This window comes from Tupaia chinensis, unplaced genomic scaffold (genome assembly GCF_000334495.1).
Source record: "Tupaia chinensis unplaced genomic scaffold, TupChi_1.0 Scaffold000248_1, whole genome shotgun sequence".
NCBI classification, from domain to species: domain Eukaryota; kingdom Metazoa; phylum Chordata; class Mammalia; order Scandentia; family Tupaiidae; genus Tupaia; species Tupaia belangeri.
Window position 1 is genome coordinate 1,524,728 of NW_006159726.1, and position 18,017 is coordinate 1,542,744.

The following is an 18,017-nucleotide window of genomic DNA, read 5'->3' on the forward strand; positions in this document are numbered from 1 at the left end:
GCAAGCCACCAGGTCTGGGACTTGAACTGCAGTAGGTCATGTGGGAATACAGTTCCCTTAGCCAGCCCCCCTTAGTTACCATTTTTAAGCTTTTTAAGCTAAGTTTTTTTTTTTGAAGAAAGTACCTTTTAATGAAATTTTGAATAGATAATCCAGTACAAGTTCAAACACCTAAAAATATAAGCTATACAATAAAAAAGAATTTCCATCATGCTTGTCCCCCAATTGCCATAGGTAAGTAATTTCAGTTTCTTTGATATCCTTCCAGAGCTTGCCTATCCACAAATTTTTTTAATTATTTTTCCTAACTGTAACACAAATCAGTAAATAGAGTTTCTGTAGCTTTCTTTATATGTTGAGTTGTCAGAAAAGTCATGATACATTTTTTAAGAATTATTTTATTTAACTTTTATTTATTCATTTATTTAATTTTAATTTGATCAGAGAGGGACAGAGCGAGAACGAGAGAGAGAGAAATGAGAAAGCAAGCCACCCAGTCCAGGACTTGAACTGTGGTCGGCCATGTGGGAGTCTAGCATCCTTAACCACCATGCCACCTGCTGGCCTCTACATCTGTATTTTTGAAAGACATTGCCAATTTGTTCTGTATCAATTGATATACAGTCTCTAAGATAGGTCTGTTTTCCCACAGCTTTACTAACAGGGTGCATGATCAGACTGAAATTTTTGTAAATCTGATTGGTTGAACAAGGAATGTCAAAGCACTGCAATTTTCATTTCTCTTCCATGAGAAGAATGCCATCTCTTATTTTTTTTTAAAGGTCTTTGCCATAGAGAGCAGAAACGGAGAGAAAGAAAGTGAGAAATCACCCCCTGAGGGGATGGTCACACCACAATCCCTTCTCCTCCATTCTCCTGGGATTTGGGGCACATATGCACATGTGCTCGGCATGACCTTGAAACCACTATATCTGAGACTTGAACCACAGTCAGTCATATGGGAGGCCAATGTCATAACCACCATACCACCTGCTGGCCCCAGCCACATCCTATGTTTAAGGGCCCTTTATAATGCCTTTCCTATGGAGAAAATGGAAATCAACAAATACAACTATACATGCACATGTTGGGGGGTTTTGTTATTGATGTTGCTTGTTTTTGCCATCAGGCTATACGTGTTTTTCTTTAATTTGCTTTGATGGTTTAATTGTACATCCTGGTCACAGCTCTGAAGAAAATTTGCTGCAAGTCAGGAGGGAGAGCCAGGATTGGAATGCCTGCTTTTCCTTTCATCCATTTGCCATCGACTCATGGAGGAAATATCTGTAGACTACAGTGGTGAAGGGAGAAATCTAATCAATTCTCCTTCTGAGACTAATTAAGGCTTCAAAGAGACAGATACTCACTTGGGACAATTTAGTCATATGGAAACTCAGGAAATGGTCAGTAATGTTCTATTCTCTGAACATGGACCCCAAGAAAGTTCTGACTTTTTGAGCTGATGTCTTGGTAAATTTCAGAGTAATGTGTATGGGAGAATCTAGAGTTTGCAGCTGAACAATTTTTTTAAAGAAGCTTATTTGCATCCTTTGCCAATTTGGAACTGTCAGCATAGGTTTGATCCATTTTTAATGAGATGTTGCCATTATAGTACTCCTAGAGAAGTGGTGCAAAGTTGTATGAAAAGATGGCCTCCTCAACTTTAGCATTACCTTCTGCACATGAGATGGCAGTAGCTGAACTCATAGCTAATCAAGTGGTGGCATTTTAGAGCAAGAGGAGGCAGCAGATGTCTTGTCTTCCAATTCCCCTCTCCTACAGATGAGGAAGAGCTGAAAATGACCTGTGTAAGGTCTCGCAGGTAATTAATGGTAGTGCCCGGACTTGAGTCCAGGTGGATCCCCTCATTATTGGTCCTGCCTTTCCTGCAAATTATAAGACTTCCCTGAAACAAATGTGCTGATTGCCAGGAATGCTCTGCTCTGAAATAGCCCTATCTCACATGCCCATTTCCGCTTATTATTCCCAACCCTCACTTGCAAGACAGCTAAATGTGGTGGAGTGAATCTGAGGCCGCTCTATTAGGGCAAAACAAATTGGCTTCTACTGATTTGAACGTCTCATCTTGATTTTGTCAACATTTTGCCCTGTTTATTCAGACTGCTTGTGTGTAGAAAGTTAAAAAAAAAGTTATATTATGAATAAAATAATCCAACTTTCATTCACACTATCTTAAAAGTTTTTCTGAAGCTTTAATTATCACACCCCTTTTGTTTGGGATGTAATATCAGGTTTTCCTAATTTTTCTAAATGCATGCAAATATTTTTGATACTCTTTTTCTTCTGCTGTGATAGAAAGCATCAGTGTGGGCCATATCTTGGGGTTAGTGAGATGTTTGGGAGAGATCTCTGGACCTCAGTTCTTTGTCCAAGAGATATGGCTTAAAAGAACAAAGCAAACTGCAGGAAAACCAGTAGAGCATGATTCCATTTAAACGATAAGTCTCTGCTCCAAGAACTGCTTTCTTTTTCAAATTTCTCTATGCACTCAGGTTACAAAAGCTCTACAGAAATGTGTGACTCTGTTGGCAAATATACATGTGCTGCCTTAATCATGCTGGAGGCCAGTGCACATAATGTGTATTTCAGATGCAGTTTGTCACTGATGCTGGGTGGCACGGGCTTAACACAAAAACAGGATGAGCCCAGAGCATCAAATTGGAAAACTAGGTGGGTGGGTGGGTATGAACTTGTAAAATGGAAAATGTGCTTCCCCATGGGACATTAGCGAGGGCCTGCCTCCTCTTTATTTAGCCCTGTAAGCTGACATTGACATCAATGCTTACCGAGAAACTGAATAGATCCTCCTGCCCCCATCACCCGAGGATAAGGATGAGACCACCCAATTCAGTTACATTGTGGCCAGAACCACATGTTTAATCTTCACCATGGTTCAAACTATTCTTGCCTCTAGGAACATGGACTCTGGCAATTAAAGTCAACATGTGCTTCCATTAAACCATTGTGTCCACTTCCAAATGGTTATAAATATGTAGTATAAGCTATGGGCGGAGGGAGGGAGTATGAAATGAATAACAGTGTATACTAATGACACTCTAGAAACCAATATTCTCCACTCAAAATGACATGGAAAAATTCGAGTCACTACCCCCTGGGTTCCATCAGTGTTTTAGGGTAAATATTTCTGGGGAAAATAATTTCTGTTTCCATTCCAGCTGTGCGGCAGATACTATGATGGATTGCAAGTGCAAAGAGTAAGACGAAACTCCGGCATACAAAGGACAATGACAACCAGAAAGCTTCAACCAGATCCTACCCTTTCCTTGAAAGGAACTGGATCCTAGGAGGTGCAGGCATTTCCAATTTTTTGTCCTCTGCCTCCCTCTGCTGTTCTTCTGGAGAAGACTTTCCTTACAACAATGAGAAATCATGTACTAGCTGCATCCTTTTCTATGCTCTCCCTGCTGGCGATCATGGGAGATACAGACAGCAAAACAGACAGCTCGTTCATGATGGACTCGGACCCTCGACGCTGCATGAGGCATCACTATGTTGATTCTATCAGTCACCCACTCTACAAGTGTAGCTCAAAGGTAAGACCCAGGTCTCTTTGAGGGTAGCATCCCCCCACCCCCAAAACAGGAGAGGAACCATAGTTCTTTGTCAGGTGGTGAAGAACTCAAATTGAAGCCCAAACTTGAGCTATAATGCTAGCCGGTGGGGCTTGTGGAAGAATCATGCTTTTCCCACCATGCTTTGCCCTTTTGCCAGTAAACTGCCTAATCAATCATGTGCATACTCATCCAGTGTGTATGTACGTGTGTGTGTGTGTGGGGGATGACTTTTGTCCTTGCCTGTGAAATTCCCGAGTGGTAATGTCCTTTGTATTTTTTAAAGAATTATTTATTTAATTGTATTATTATTATTATTGCTATTATTATTTTTAATTTGATGAGAGAGAGAGAGAGAAGTGAGAAAGCAAGCTGCCAGATCCAGGACTCAAACCATGTGGGAGTCCAGCACCTTAACCACCACACTACCTGCTGGCCTTCAAGGTAGTGTCCTTTTTTTAAGAAAGAAAAATGAAGTCTACAAGTTGTAACTCTTTCCATCTGTACCAACAATAAAGAGGAAGGGAATGCAAGAAAGATGATTGAACAGTGGAACACACTTCATGTAGGACTCTTCAAAAACTTTCCTGGTAAAATAGTTGGTTATGTGGTCTAAGTCTTTCTCATGTGCCACATTTATGTTCAGATGATTAAAAAAGATAAGATGAGGGTTCAGCACATGGCATAGTGGTTAAGGTGCTGGACTCCTACGTGGCCAATTGCAGTTCGAGTCCCAGACCTGGCAGCTTGAAATTCACACCAGCGTGTGTGTGTCTGTCCAAAATCCTGAGGGGAGAATGGAAGAGAAGGGATTGCTGCATGGCCATACACCCTGGGGGATGATTTCTCAGTTTCTGTCTTTCTGTTTCTCCGGCAAGCATATATGCCCTATAGCAAACGTCTCTCAAAAAATAAATAAATAAAATAAGATGGGGGCAGAAGATGGTGTGAAGGTTGGGGCAGCTAGATTCCGCATGGCTGACTACACATTCAAGTCCCAGACTTGGTGGCTTGAAAAACATTCCTCGTACATGCTCATGTGTGCACAAAAATCCCAAGAGGAGAAAGGATTGCAGTACAGCCATCCCCCAGAGGCAGGGGGTGCTTCCTCACTTTCTTTGTCTCCTGTGAGTATACGCACCCCATAGCAAGAATTTTTACAAAATTAAGATAATAGTTCCATCATTTATCATTTTTACATTGATTACCCAAATCATTCTTGTTTGGAGTAAGCCTTGCATGTTTCTCGCAGAGGCAACCTATGCCTCAGTGGTGTACAACAAGGTGTGTGAAGGAATATTGTGCTTATAGGTCCACCAAGACTGGCTAGCGACATGGACCACCCAGAAGAAAGACACATTGTGGGGAGGAACAGACTCCCAATGACAGCTCTCATGACTGTCACAGCCCCAAACAATCACATGAATTAAATTTGATTATACTTAGTAAAGAAGAATTTGTTTAGCCCAACCTCAGAGATTTTTCCTGTTTTAGTCCTGAGTCCAATACCATTTAAACATTTTCATATGGCAAGTATTTTTTAAATTACCAGTATAATTAAGAATTTTTATAGTATCAATTATAGAATTAAGACCACATCTGTCATTCTCTCCACTCTCCATTTAAAAATATGCCTTTATGCCTTTAAAATTTCCTTAACTTTTCTGACTATCATTCAATTATGGTGACTTTTTTTTCATTTGAGAGGATCAGGGTTTGAGTTAAATCCCTTTAACCATTATATTAATAAGATCTTTTTCTTTTTCTTCTTTCATTCTTTCAAATTTTCTATAGGGCACATGCACTTGTGAGAGAGAGAGAGAGAGAGAGAGAAGCCCCAAGAGGGGATGGCCATGCCACAATCCCTTCTCCTCCATTATCCTCTTGGGATTTGGGGCATGCATCTATATGTGCCTGGTGTGTTTTAAAGCTGCTAGGTCCAGAACTTGAATTGCCGTCAGCAATGTGGGATTCAACTGCCTTAACCACCACTCTACTTGCTGACCCTCTTGTTTTGCTTTGTTTATTTAATGAGAGAAATAGAGAGAGAAAATATAGAAAGGAGAGAGAGAGGAATTTTCGAAAAAGCCTGCCCCAGCCTCTCAGTTAGCTAGAACCACAGGCATCTTACCACCCAAAACAGTACAGTTGGGTCTAAATTAATAAAGTCTATGACTATGGGGAGAAGATAATTTTCCACTTACAAAAATTTTCTGGCTTTTATTTGCAGTTGTAGAACTTACAAAATATATTTGCAGTTGTAGAACTTACAAAATAAGAGTAAATAGATGACTTTTAATTTTTCCAAGGCTGAAATCCCTTATTAGGAAAAATAAACCTGAAAATTTTGAGAAAAAAATGTATTTTAGCTTAGAAATTATAGGCCCTGATAAGGTTGACTAGAGCAATTATTAGCTTCTTTTCCCCTTGCCCCTTAGAAGTAGACAGTACTAATATTTAGGGTTTATCATTCCATGGATAATTTTTCTCTTTGTTGAGTTCTATAATCATGATTCTTAAAAAAAAAAATTAAAATGGGGCTGGCAAGTGGCATGGTGGTTAAGGGCGCTGGTCTCCCACATGGCTAACCACGGTTTGAGTCCCGGACCTGGCAGCTTGCTTTCTCACTTTTCCTCTCTCTCTCACTCTGTCCCTTCCTGGTCAAATGAAAATAAATGAATAAATAAATAAATAAAGTTAAATAAAATTCATTATTTTTTAAAAATAACTGAAATTATTGCAAAGAAAGTGCCAATACAATGATAGGAAGGAATGGAGAAATAGGAGCATCTATATAAACTAGAGAATAATTTGGAAAGATTGGGCAAAATGATGAAGGAATGCTTTGCTTTAACAACTATCACACTGACCTGGGGAAAGTCAAACAAAAGACATTATTAATTCAATCCCAACAAATTCACAGTGCCCATGAACATTTCTTCAAAACAGACTTCAGTCTACTGTCGTTCACCTCTGTTTGTTTCAGAATCCCATAGTAAATAGTACAAAATTGTGATAGTAGGAGAAATGTTTATAATTTCATGAGAACAATCTGTTTTCAAATATCTCGATCTATCCCAAATATAGCAATAGTTTTATGCAAATGGGGCTTGTAATTATAAACCTTTCTTCCTTGGCCATGAAATATGCTTGGCAGAATCTCAACTACCCAGACCTTTCCTGGGTTTGATTTTCTCTATGTATCAGGGAGAAAAACTGTTTTTCATTTGAAAATACTCTGTAATTCTTAACGGTCACACACTCAGGTTGATCTTCTTTCTAACAGGGCTCATTTAATGAGATTTTTTGTCCTCAGAGACTTAGGATAAACATTTAGCCTGTTTCTAGAAAAGAACTGATAACAATCTATGCTGGAACTGGCAGGTGGCGTGGTGGTTGAGGCGCTGGACTCCCACACGACTGACCATAGTTCAAGTCCCAGATTTGGTGGCTTGCTTTCTCACTCTCCCTCTCTCTCTCTGGGCAAATTAAAAAAAAAATGATGATAATAAAATTTTAAAAATTAAATAAAATAATTCTTTAAAAAAATCTATCCTAACCTAGCGGTAGATTTTTCCTCTCTGCGATTGTGTGTGTGTGTGTGTGTGTGTGTGTGTGTGTGTGTGTTTTCTCAGCATCATGTTTAAGGGCCACTATTTACTAGACATGTGCCTACTGGTTTTCAAATGTTAATGTTTCCTGACCTTAAATTTATCCAATGTCTGACCTTGGGAAGACAGATGAATGGGAGTGTGTGACCCAGGCTCAGGGAAGGCAGGGCACCTGCTTGAATACCTAATATGTGTCAAGCACCTCCTGCTATTTGCTTGGATCATTAATGACAAACATGAAATAGCAGGCATTATCTCTCCCCTTCCACCAAGGACAACTGAAACCCAAAAGAATCATTAGGAAGGTTGCTTCAGGGTCGGCAGGTCGCATGGTGGTTAATGAGTTGGACTCCCACATGGCTGACCACAGATTGAGTTCCAGACCTGGTGGCTTGCTTTTAACTTTCCCTCTCTTTCTCTCTGGTTAAAAAATAATATTAATAATAAATAAAATTAAATAAGTAGTTATTTTTTTAAAGTTTTGAAAAGATTACTTGATATTATGTGGTCAGAGAATGGCAATGTCTGTCTCAGAGCATTCATGTTTCTATTTTTAACTGCCAGAGGGTACATGCATTTATTGGAGAGAGATAGAGAGCAGAAAGACACAGAGAAAGAGAATGTACTACCCAAGGGAACACAGTCAAACCACAATTTATTCTCCATTCTGTCCAGATTTTGGACACACACACACACGTCCAGCATGTTTTTCAAGCTACTGAGCTGGGATTCTAAGTGTGATCATTCATATGAGATCTTGCTCCCTTAACCACCAGGCCATGGGACCAGCCCCAGAGTGTTCATGTTTTGATTACTTGGATCTTCATATTGGAGGAATGCAAGTAGAATATAGGAGCCACTATTTGAAAGTCCAGGCTCAACTTTGGATCTAGTGGAAAAAATGACTTATACTTAGCATTTTTTTCTAGACAAAAGAAATAGTTATCAGCTGGTTCCATGGCCTAGTGATTAAGGGAACTAAATCTCACATGAGCCTCTGTGGTTTGAATCCTAGCCCCAGTAGCTTGAAAAACACACTAGGTGCTTGGGCATGTGTGCCCAAAATACCAACAGAATGGAGAAATGAAGGAGAAGGGATTACAGCCTGCCCATACTGCACTGGGAGGGGGGAGTGCATTCTCCCTCCCTCTCTTTCTCTCTCTCCCCTTGTCTCTCTCAGGTGAGAACACATATACTTTGGCGACTGAAAAGAGAAATAATGGAAGAAAGAAAGAGAAATAGAAATAGAGAGAGAAGGAAAAAGGGATCCCAGCTGCGGTGGGTGTAGTGATAGCACACCACTCTGATGCTAGTGTCACATGGAAGATCAGGGTTTGGTTCTTAGATAGACTTGTATATGCTGGGCACACATCCTCCTGCCCATAATCCTTGCTTGCTGGAAAAGATTGGGGATGGGAGGGGTTGCAGAATAAGATCCTGTTGAGGGTTCTTCTCTCTCTCTCTTGCAAAACAAATAACTTTTAAAAAAGAAAAAGAAATAATGAAAGTATTCCAAGAAGATTTCAATGAGATTGACTCCTCCCCCTAGCCTGAACTTGCAGCTAGCCAATTCCAAGGTCCTGTCACCCATCTCCTAGCAATTCAGGAAAGGCCTGAGATAGAGTCAGGCAGAAAAGCTGATCACAGTGGCACAAGAAGGATAGTATGGCCACAGATTAGGATGTACCTGGTGACTATAAGTGGTGGCACCTGGGATTGGGTAGAGACGATCCTGGAAGTAGCAGGTTCATTTACGATCTTTGTGAGAAGCCACATTTCCCTGAAATTTTGAGTCAGTAAAGGCTACGGAGCAAATAGGCAAAAGGTCCATAGTTATCAGAAATGGGCTCCCTGAGAATCTTTAAGGGAACTGAGGCACCCCAGGCTTTGAATTGAGAGAGACCTGGTTTCCAATTTCAGCTCCATAGCTTTGCCAAATGGGTGACTTCGGGGAAGCTAAGTAATTCTCTGGTGCCTCAATTTCTTCCTGTGTAAAATGGAGCTGTCTACCTGAGGGTGTGGTGATAATATTAACAAATGTGTAAATATTACAACACCAAGGGTGTTGGTGATAATATCTACAAAGCATCTAGCACAGTGTCTAACATTGTAATGGACGTTTAATAAATGATACTATGATCTTGATGGTAAAATTTTAAACTGGACAGGTGTTTAGGCTCACTTTTCTATTTTGGTCACTACTGAGACCTCAATAACTGTTGAGATCCCCTATAGCCTTAAGAGATTAAGAAAATAAACCTCATTGTGGTTCTTGTTAAACATAGGGTAGGGCAGAACAGCAAAGTAAATGTAAACTACTGTGCTGAGTGCTAAGAGAGAGGATAAAGGTCAAGGAGCAACAGGCCCTTCTGTCTGATCTTCCTTATCAGGTGAGCGAAGGCAGGGGCTAGAGGTAGGTTAGTTTGGCCAGAGAGGGGTTTTCATGAACAGAAGTTGGTTTGTGAAGCCTAAGATGGGTGAGGAGTGATAACCCCAGCCAGGGTGTGGAACCAGAAAATGATTGTCTGAACTTTCCCCTCTTTTTAAAGTTTATAAAGTGTATTTGTTTCTTCCATGATCAAAGGAGAGAGAAGGAGAGAGAAAGCCACCTCCAACAGCATTTTCATGCTATGATCCATTCTTGACTTCAGTCAGCCTGGATTATAGACACATCTACACACACCCAGCATGTACAGAGAAACATCCAAACACAAACCCAGAACCTTCCCCTGTGGGCCAGCCTCACAGAGCATTGTGTTACAGCTATGTCACTGTTTAGCCCCATGTTGTCTGAACTATTAAAGATTATAGAGTGGATGAGGAACTCAAGTGGCAGACACAAAGGAGAAGGAAGAGGAGGGTTCAGGAGAGAAAGTCTGAGAAAATTCCCAGAGGAAAATGGTCCTGGCTGGGCCTCAGAGTTGGGAGGGGGCTGTTAAGAACCCTCAAGCCAGGCCCTACTGTTACCCACAAAGCTCACAGTATGATAGGAGAAATGAGGGGAGTCAGGAATATTGAATATACCACACAACTAACTACTTGGGAGATATAACTTGATTTTTGAAAAAGGGACAAAGGTACTAAATGCTTAGTATCCAGACACTGTGGAGGGTGCTGGAGACACAAAAGTAAAAACAAACAAACAAACAAAAAAGATAAATTTTTCCCCTCATAATGCTCATAGGTAAATGGAAGAGAGACAAAGAAAGTGTTGTATGTATGAAGGCCTCTTGGTGTCAGTCTGATTTGTGAAACAAGTTAAGGGACCAGACTCCAGCTGGAGCTGAGTTCGCACCCAACCTTTCAAGTCCTATATCACCTCCCCAATCCACTTTGGTTCCCCTAGTTGCAATTCTGTTGATGCCATGAAAATAGGGGCATATACTGTTCACCATTGAGAAAAAGGCAAACTATGTTTTCTACTCATTTGAAGTAAAATAGCCAAAATGCTGCTCTAGGATGGGACAGCTATGTCTTTATTCTGATGCCAAGAGAGACACCTAGTCAGTCACAGCTCTTAGAAGATCCCACTCTGGAGTTAGATGTGCTACTGTTGCACCATGAGGTTGATCACACAATTATTAAGACATGGAACCAACCTAGATGTCCATGAACAGATGAGTGGATTGAAAAGTATGGCATATATACTCTATGGAATACTACTCAGTCATTAAATAAAAAGCAAGATCCTGGCATTTGATAAAGTGGACGAATATGGAAGATTTACTGCCAAGTGAAGCAAGCCAAGTTATGAAAGAGAGACATTGTATGTCTCCACTTAATATATGCTGACCGTCTGCACTCAATGCCAGAAACTGAAAGATTAGAGGATATAGAAGCATGGAAAATGGTTATGGATACTGGAGACAGTGTGGGAAGAGGGTGAAAGAAGGGGGAGAGTGTGAGGAAATAAATTAAGGAGAAAAATAGAGACAAGACATTTATGGAACATAGAAATGGATTATTATCTGTTGATGATAATGTATATAGTATCCTTAACTGGACTGATGTGATATGTATTCATGATGGGTAAATTCACTTTACAAGCTAAGTGATGTGATGTGTAGTGATTGAATGCATTAAATAAATTAAAATTTTAAAAAGCAGATTCAGCTCCGTATAAGCATGGGATAGTGATCCTATGTTCCCAGAAGCCCGTAAGTAAAAGGTCAGACTTGTGAGTCTGTGGTAATTATATGGTCAGGGCTTCTAGAGGTAGGTCAATGTAGATTAGAGAAGAATGTGAGTTTGCTCATGACTTAGGAAAACATTTGAATGTCAGAAGGTGGATATTGTACTAATTTACATCAGGACTTGGTTTCAGTTCTTCTTCTTACTAGATATGTGAGTTTGGGCAAGTTATTAAAACTCTCGAAATCCTCAGTTTCCTCATCTATAATAATAGTACAGGTGATAATCTCTTTTTTTGTAGGATTTTTATAAGGATTAAATTAGATAACTAATGTTGCCAGTACCCAATAACTATTTTTAGCGGGACCAGCAGTTAGCGTAATGGCTATGTCTCTGGACTTCCATGTAGTCCACTGTGGTTCGGGTCCTGGACCCTGTGGCTTAAATTCATACCAGGAGTGTGTGCGTGCATGCCCAAGATCCTGAGAGGAGAAGGGATTGTGGCATGGCCATCCCCTACCCCTGGGGGGTGATTTCTCGCTTTCTGTCTCTTTGTCTCTCTCTGTCTTTCTGGCGAGCACTCGTGCCCTATAGCGAAAACCTCTCCAAAAATAGAAAAAACAAAAACAAAAACTGTTTTTAGCTAAATGATCCCTATCTAGTGATTCATGTAGAGCACAACCTCTCAAACTTTAACAGATTCAGAGCCTTTCTACTCAAAATGTAAGACTTTTAGTCTATTTGTGCTGCTATAACAAAATACCACAGATGAGGTAATTTATAAAAACAAGAAATTTATTTCTCATTAGTTGTAGAGGCTGGGAAGTCTAAGATCAAGCTGCTGGCATTACTATATTTTTACTGTCTAGTAAAGGCTGCTCTCCACTTCTAAGATGGGGCCTTCTTGCTGCAGCCTCTGGATGAGAGGAATGCTGTGGCAGAAGGGGAAGGGAGGCGAATACTGTATATGGCCTCTTTTATAAGGGTCTTATTCTCATTCTTGAGGGAGGAACCCTCATGGCCTAATCACCTTTTAAAGAATCAACCTTTTAATACTGTCACATTGACCATTAAATTTCAGTACCTGAATTTTGAAGGGGACACATTCAGAGCATAGCAGCATCAGCTCAATAGTGTACCTGGAGGGGAGCCAGCAGGTGGCATGGTGGTTAAGGGTACTGGATTCCCACATGGCCAACCACAGTTTGGGTCCTGGACCTGGCAGTTTGCTTTCTCCCTTTCTTTATCTCTGGTCAAATTAAAAATAATTATAAATGGAAATAAATAAATAGAATAAATAATTCTTTTTAAAAAAGAGTGTACCTGGAAAGTAGATGTTTATCCCTTCCATTCCTTAAAAACACCTATTTGTGGGGGCTGGCAGGTGGTGCAGTGACTGGGGGCACTGGATTCCCACATGACCAACCGTGGTTCAAGTCCTGGGCCTGGTGACTTGCTTTCTCACTTTCTCTCTCTCTCTCAAAAAAAAACTTTCTCTCTCTCTCTCTCTCTCTCTCTCTCTCTCTCTCTCTCTGGTAAAACTGGAAAATAGTGATAATAATTAAAGTTAAATAAAATAATTCTTTTAAAAATTTATGGATTTTTATCTTCCAAGCTCCTAATTGACCCTTCCAAAACACATACACAAAAACACAGGTAGATTTCCATCTAGTTTCTAGCTTTTAGCTGGGATCTATATCCTAAGCTATCCCAGAGAGAATTCTGTGTGTGTGTGTGTGTGTGTGTGTGTGTGTGTGTGTGCTGAGGGCATCAAGGGTTCAATGATTATTTTATAGTATCTTCTTTGAGGAGGGGGAGTTCGAATTTGATCACAGAGGATATGTAGGTAGAGTTGGATTAGGCAGAGCCAAATGGAAAGGACATCATAGAGAGAGGGAAGACATGAGCAATGGTAAGAGACAGGAATTTGGGGTCATTCCATGAACACTTAACTTGTTAAACTTGATGAGGAAGTGGATGGTGGAACAATTTAAGTAAGACTAGAAAGATGTGTGAAATCTGCGTCATGGAGAGCCTTGACTTGTTCAGGATTTGGAGTTTTATACTGAAAGCTAAGGCCAGCCACTAACAGCATTTACTGTACTTGTCTATGTATTCTCCTTGTGTGGGGAGTCTAGCTCCTGAGGACAATGAGCCAGACTCATTGGAGATGGTCCCAGGTCACTCGGTGCAGATCTTGTCCTTCAGAGTGAGCTAGAGGTAGATTTTGACATCCTGAAAATTTTAGTGGAATCACTATCAGGTAGCTCCTCTACAAATAGCCATAAACTGCTGGCTTGGTCATTTTATCAAAAATACTAAAGGCCTGGTCAATGAGGTCTTTATTTGGCTCACCTGTATGTCTATCATTTTAGTATGATGCATACACCATCTTTGGCAATTTCTGAACTAAGTCTATTGGCACAAATTCACTATATGCACCTAAACTCAAACTGAATCTCTGAAGACTCCATTTTGGGAGTTAATTTTTTTAAATAACTTATTACTCCACCTATTAGATTATCTACAATAGAGATCAGCAATTTTAACAATATTCCAAGGTGAGGTATCTAGCATGTGTGGGGAGAAAGGACTGGAGAAGATCTTAGACTCTCTCTCATTAGAATGGCCCATGTTCTACTCACTTATGGTGTCATCTCTGAAAACCTTTTTCACATCATGTTTACTTTGCCTATCAATGTGAGGAGCAGGCAGAGTTGTAGAATCAGGAGAAAAATAAAACAGCTTATAGTCACCATTTTGTTCTCTGCCCTCTGTGATCTTTCAGAGAAAATACATCAGCTTATCTAGTCCAATTTATTCTTCCACAATCCTTGTTGATTTTCTCCTGGTACTTCTTATTGTCTTGGTGGTTGCTAAGTGATTATTGGGTTTACCCCCAGCATCTTCCCAGGTAATTATATTCATTAGCAGAAGTTATTTTTCCTCCTTTTGGAAAGATGGATTGGCCATTTCTTTCTTCTAATCCTTGGGTATTTAATTCTGCCCTACAGAATGATGACAAAGATAATAGCTAATGAATCTTTAACAATAACTCCTAATTCCTAAAATATCATAGGTAAATGTCAAAAGGTGTCATGTACTCATAATTGTATCTATCCTTTAATCTTTCATTTCACTTTTTTATGATCTTGTTGTTGGTTCTGAAATTAAAGGGCAACATTTTCTCCATCATTTAATATGAAATTCATCAAGTAAGACCCTCCCACATATGGACCAATAATCACAGGTTCCACTGCCCTGCCCCAGTACATAGGCTATATAGCTTAATGAATCAAGCTGCTCCACTCTACCCTTTCATGACTTGCACTCTCTGTATACCAGAATTTATGTATGTAATGCATAAATAAATCTTTTGCCCATGTCTTTAAGCTGCATGGAAAATACTTTGCTTATGTATACTTTCTGCGGATAACTCTGGTAGTTTTCATCAGGTTTTTTTTTTATTTTCTTTTCTTTGTTTTTTAGACAGGGTCTCACCATCTTGCAGTCCTCCTGCCTCAACCTCCTACCTGGGACTACAAGTGCATGTCACACCTGGTGCCTTTTTTTCTTTTTTTTCTTTTTTTAAGACAAGGTCTTGGCATGTTGCCCAGGCGAGCCTTGAGTTTGAGATCTTAATGCCTCTGATTCCCAAGACACTTGGATTACAGGCACATATCACTGTACCTGGCCTTTAGGATGAATCAGACTTGAACCTGGTCCTCCCATGTGGTCCTAGCCTGTGGAGCACAGCACCATAGCAGCCTGTGTCACCACAGCTGGGCCAGTTTTGTTTTTGTTTTTGTTTTTGCGGGGTTTGTTTGTTTTGTTTTGCTAGAAGTCATGTGCACTTGGCGGAGAGAGACAAAGAGACAGAGAAAGAGGAGAAAGCACCTGCATGGATAATGGTCATGCCACAATTCCTTTTCCTCCATCTCTCCCACCTTTTGGGATTTGGGGCACATACGCATACATACACATGCCTAGCATGTTTCTTGAGCTGCCAGGTCCAGGACTCGAACTGTGACATGAGCCATGTGGGATTTGGCTGTCTCAACCACCAGGACACAGGGCCAGCCCCATACAATTTTTAAAAGTGTCAATTTACTAAAGCCAAATTAAGAGCCATTATAAAGAACACATACAACCTCTGCTACTTCAACTCAAGCCTTTGGAAATGGAGATGGTTAGAGTGGGTACACCCAAATAGTTGTCCTAAATGAATCTGAAGGTACAGATACAATTGTCCAAATCTCAGGTTCTTTCAGTGGATAAACTCAAAAGTATAATCCAGAGCTACAAATGTGCCCTTTCTCTACTTTGTTCTCTTGCCCCAAGTTGTAGCACTCAGAGTATTTGTTCTTAAACATCACTCAGCTTACTCCTTTTTTTCTTTTCTTTTCTTTTTTTTAACCCCTTTTTCTTCTTCAGAAACCATATTCCTGGGCCAGCCTGTAGCCTAATGGTTAAGGAAGCGGAATTTCACATGACCAACCAAGGTTTGAGTCCCAGCCCTGGTGGTTTGAAAAACACTCTAGGCATGTGTGGGTGTGTGATCCAAATCCCATCAGGATGGAGAAATGGAGGAGAAGGGATTGTAGCATGGCCATACCCCACTGGGGTTGCGTTATCCTTCTCTCTGTTTCTCTCTGGCAAGCACATGTGCCTTCTGGCAATTAAAAAACTAAAAAGAAACTATATTCCTTCTGTTTAGTCATTTCCTGCACAACTCAATTTCTTTTCTCCCCCTTCTCTTTTTTTGTAGCTATTCTTTTTTTATTCCTTAACTTTAATTCTGCAGAAACACTTTCTGCGTTTTGCTACTAGTAGAATTGCAATGCATTGGGCCAATGGTAGACCACCAGTTGTCAGGAGAAACATCTTTTATTCTTTGATTTTTTTTTTATCTGTAATCATGGTGATGAGCTTTGTCCAGTGGATTTAAGCCCTTAGTGTGCTTTGGAATCACTGAAAGGAATTTTGCAAACCACAAAGCCTGGCCCATATCCCCAAAACTTTGAATTCAGCTGCCCTAAGATGGGGTCTAGGTGTTGACATTTTTCTTTTTTAAAGTTTATCAAGTAATTCCATTGTGCAAACAAGATCGAGAGCCACTGGTTTAATCCAACAGGACTTGGCAGAGTGTTAGACCATTTCAAAGAGTGCTGTGGTACCTGGCTAAGGTTCTAGCATTCCCACAGGGTAACCATGTCCTCTTTTTTCCCCAGATGGTGCTCCTGGCCAGGTGTGAGGGGCACTGCAGCCAAGCATCACGCTCCGAGCCCTTGGTGTCCTTCAGCACTGTCCTCAAGCAACCCTTTCGTTCCTCCTGTCACTGCTGCCGGCCCCAGACCTCCAAACTGAAGGCATTGAGGCTGCGTTGCTCAGGGGGCATGCGACTCACCGCTACCTACCGGTACATCCTCTCCTGTCACTGTGAGGAATGCAGCTCCTGAGGCCTGCTGTTGAGTGGCTTCTGCATGGGACAACCACAGAGGCAGTATGACCAGCCAGAGACTGACTGGCATAGAAAGAGTTAAGGAAAAACAAAACAAAACAAACAAAAAACAAGATGCAGTAATTCTCATGGGATTCTCCATGGTCTAGTTATAAAGACTACATGCTTGTTAACAGAAAGAGATACTCTGGGAAATTGCCTTCAGTTCCCATCTCCTTTCCCTGGTACAATTTCTTTAGGTTCCTTTTCAGATTCAAGCATTTTCCCCCTTGGCTCTGAACACTGCTTGGGTTTTCAACAATTTTGCATTAGTGGAGAAAAGTGGGTTCCCATGCAAGAGCGTGTCAGGCTGTCACTGTTTTGGTAGTATTAGAGAATTTGCTTTGAAAAGCAGGAAAGCCCATCTCTCTGAGACATCTTCTATTTTCTTCTTCTTTTTTAAAAGTCTTGTCATTTTGATCTAAGTTTGCCATTGCTGCTAAAAATTACCAGTTTCAAAACCCAGATGCCAAGTTTGTGGATATGTTTAGCCAGTTTACTCACAGCCAACTAACTGACATTAAAATAACTAACAAACAGATTCTCTTATGTGATGTTGAAACTCTTGACAGGTATAATTATTCAGAAATCAGAAATAGCTTTTGGGAAGTAAAGATGGCATAAAGAATCTGTCACCTGAAGGTTCTTGTAGATAAAGTATGGTAACATTTTGTGAGGGAGCAGACTTTTAAAGACTTGCACAAATATGGATCCTGCACTGACTTTGGAAAAGGCATATATGTACTTGTGGCATGGAGAATGCACCAAACTCATGCATGCAGGTTATACAACCAAGTATGAATCTATCTGTGGGTGTGCTATAGCTTTAGCTATTCCATGGATATCGTTCTCCAGCATCCACTTGTCCACGTGAAGATCATTGCCAAAATGGTGGCCTGGCTCATCTTCTGAACATTTGGTTCAAATATATTTTGGTCCTTGAGGTTCAAATGTTTCCATGTTTTGAAATAAAAAGAGAATATCTTCAAACTTTTGACTAAGCATTGTTTGTTTTTCTACTCAATATCCTATGATATAGAACAGATGATACATGTAGCTAGTTCTTGAGCATCTCCTTTGATATGGAAAGAAGGTCTACAAAAAGAGTCAGAGTTCCAGAATACATGGTGGAGGCATTTTTGGAAATCAATGTACTAAGGTGGTGGTGACTTATGAACTTTG

At 40.4% G+C, this 18,017-nt stretch overlaps 1 protein-coding gene across 1 annotated transcript in view; it reads left to right on the top strand.

The window, feature by feature from the left end:
* NDP (norrin cystine knot growth factor NDP) overlaps positions 1-17,807 on the top strand; it is a 31,740-nt gene extending 13,933 nt beyond the window's left edge. The window contains exons 2-3 of the mRNA XM_006148863.3: positions 3,198-3,575; positions 16,567-17,807. Coding sequence (XP_006148925.1) covers positions 3,402-3,575; positions 16,567-16,794 — 402 coding nt within the window. The 5' untranslated portion in view covers positions 3,198-3,401 and the 3' untranslated portion in view covers positions 16,795-17,807. The remainder of the gene's footprint in view (positions 1-3,197; positions 3,576-16,566) is intronic.
* Positions 17,808-18,017: the final 210 nt, after the last annotated feature.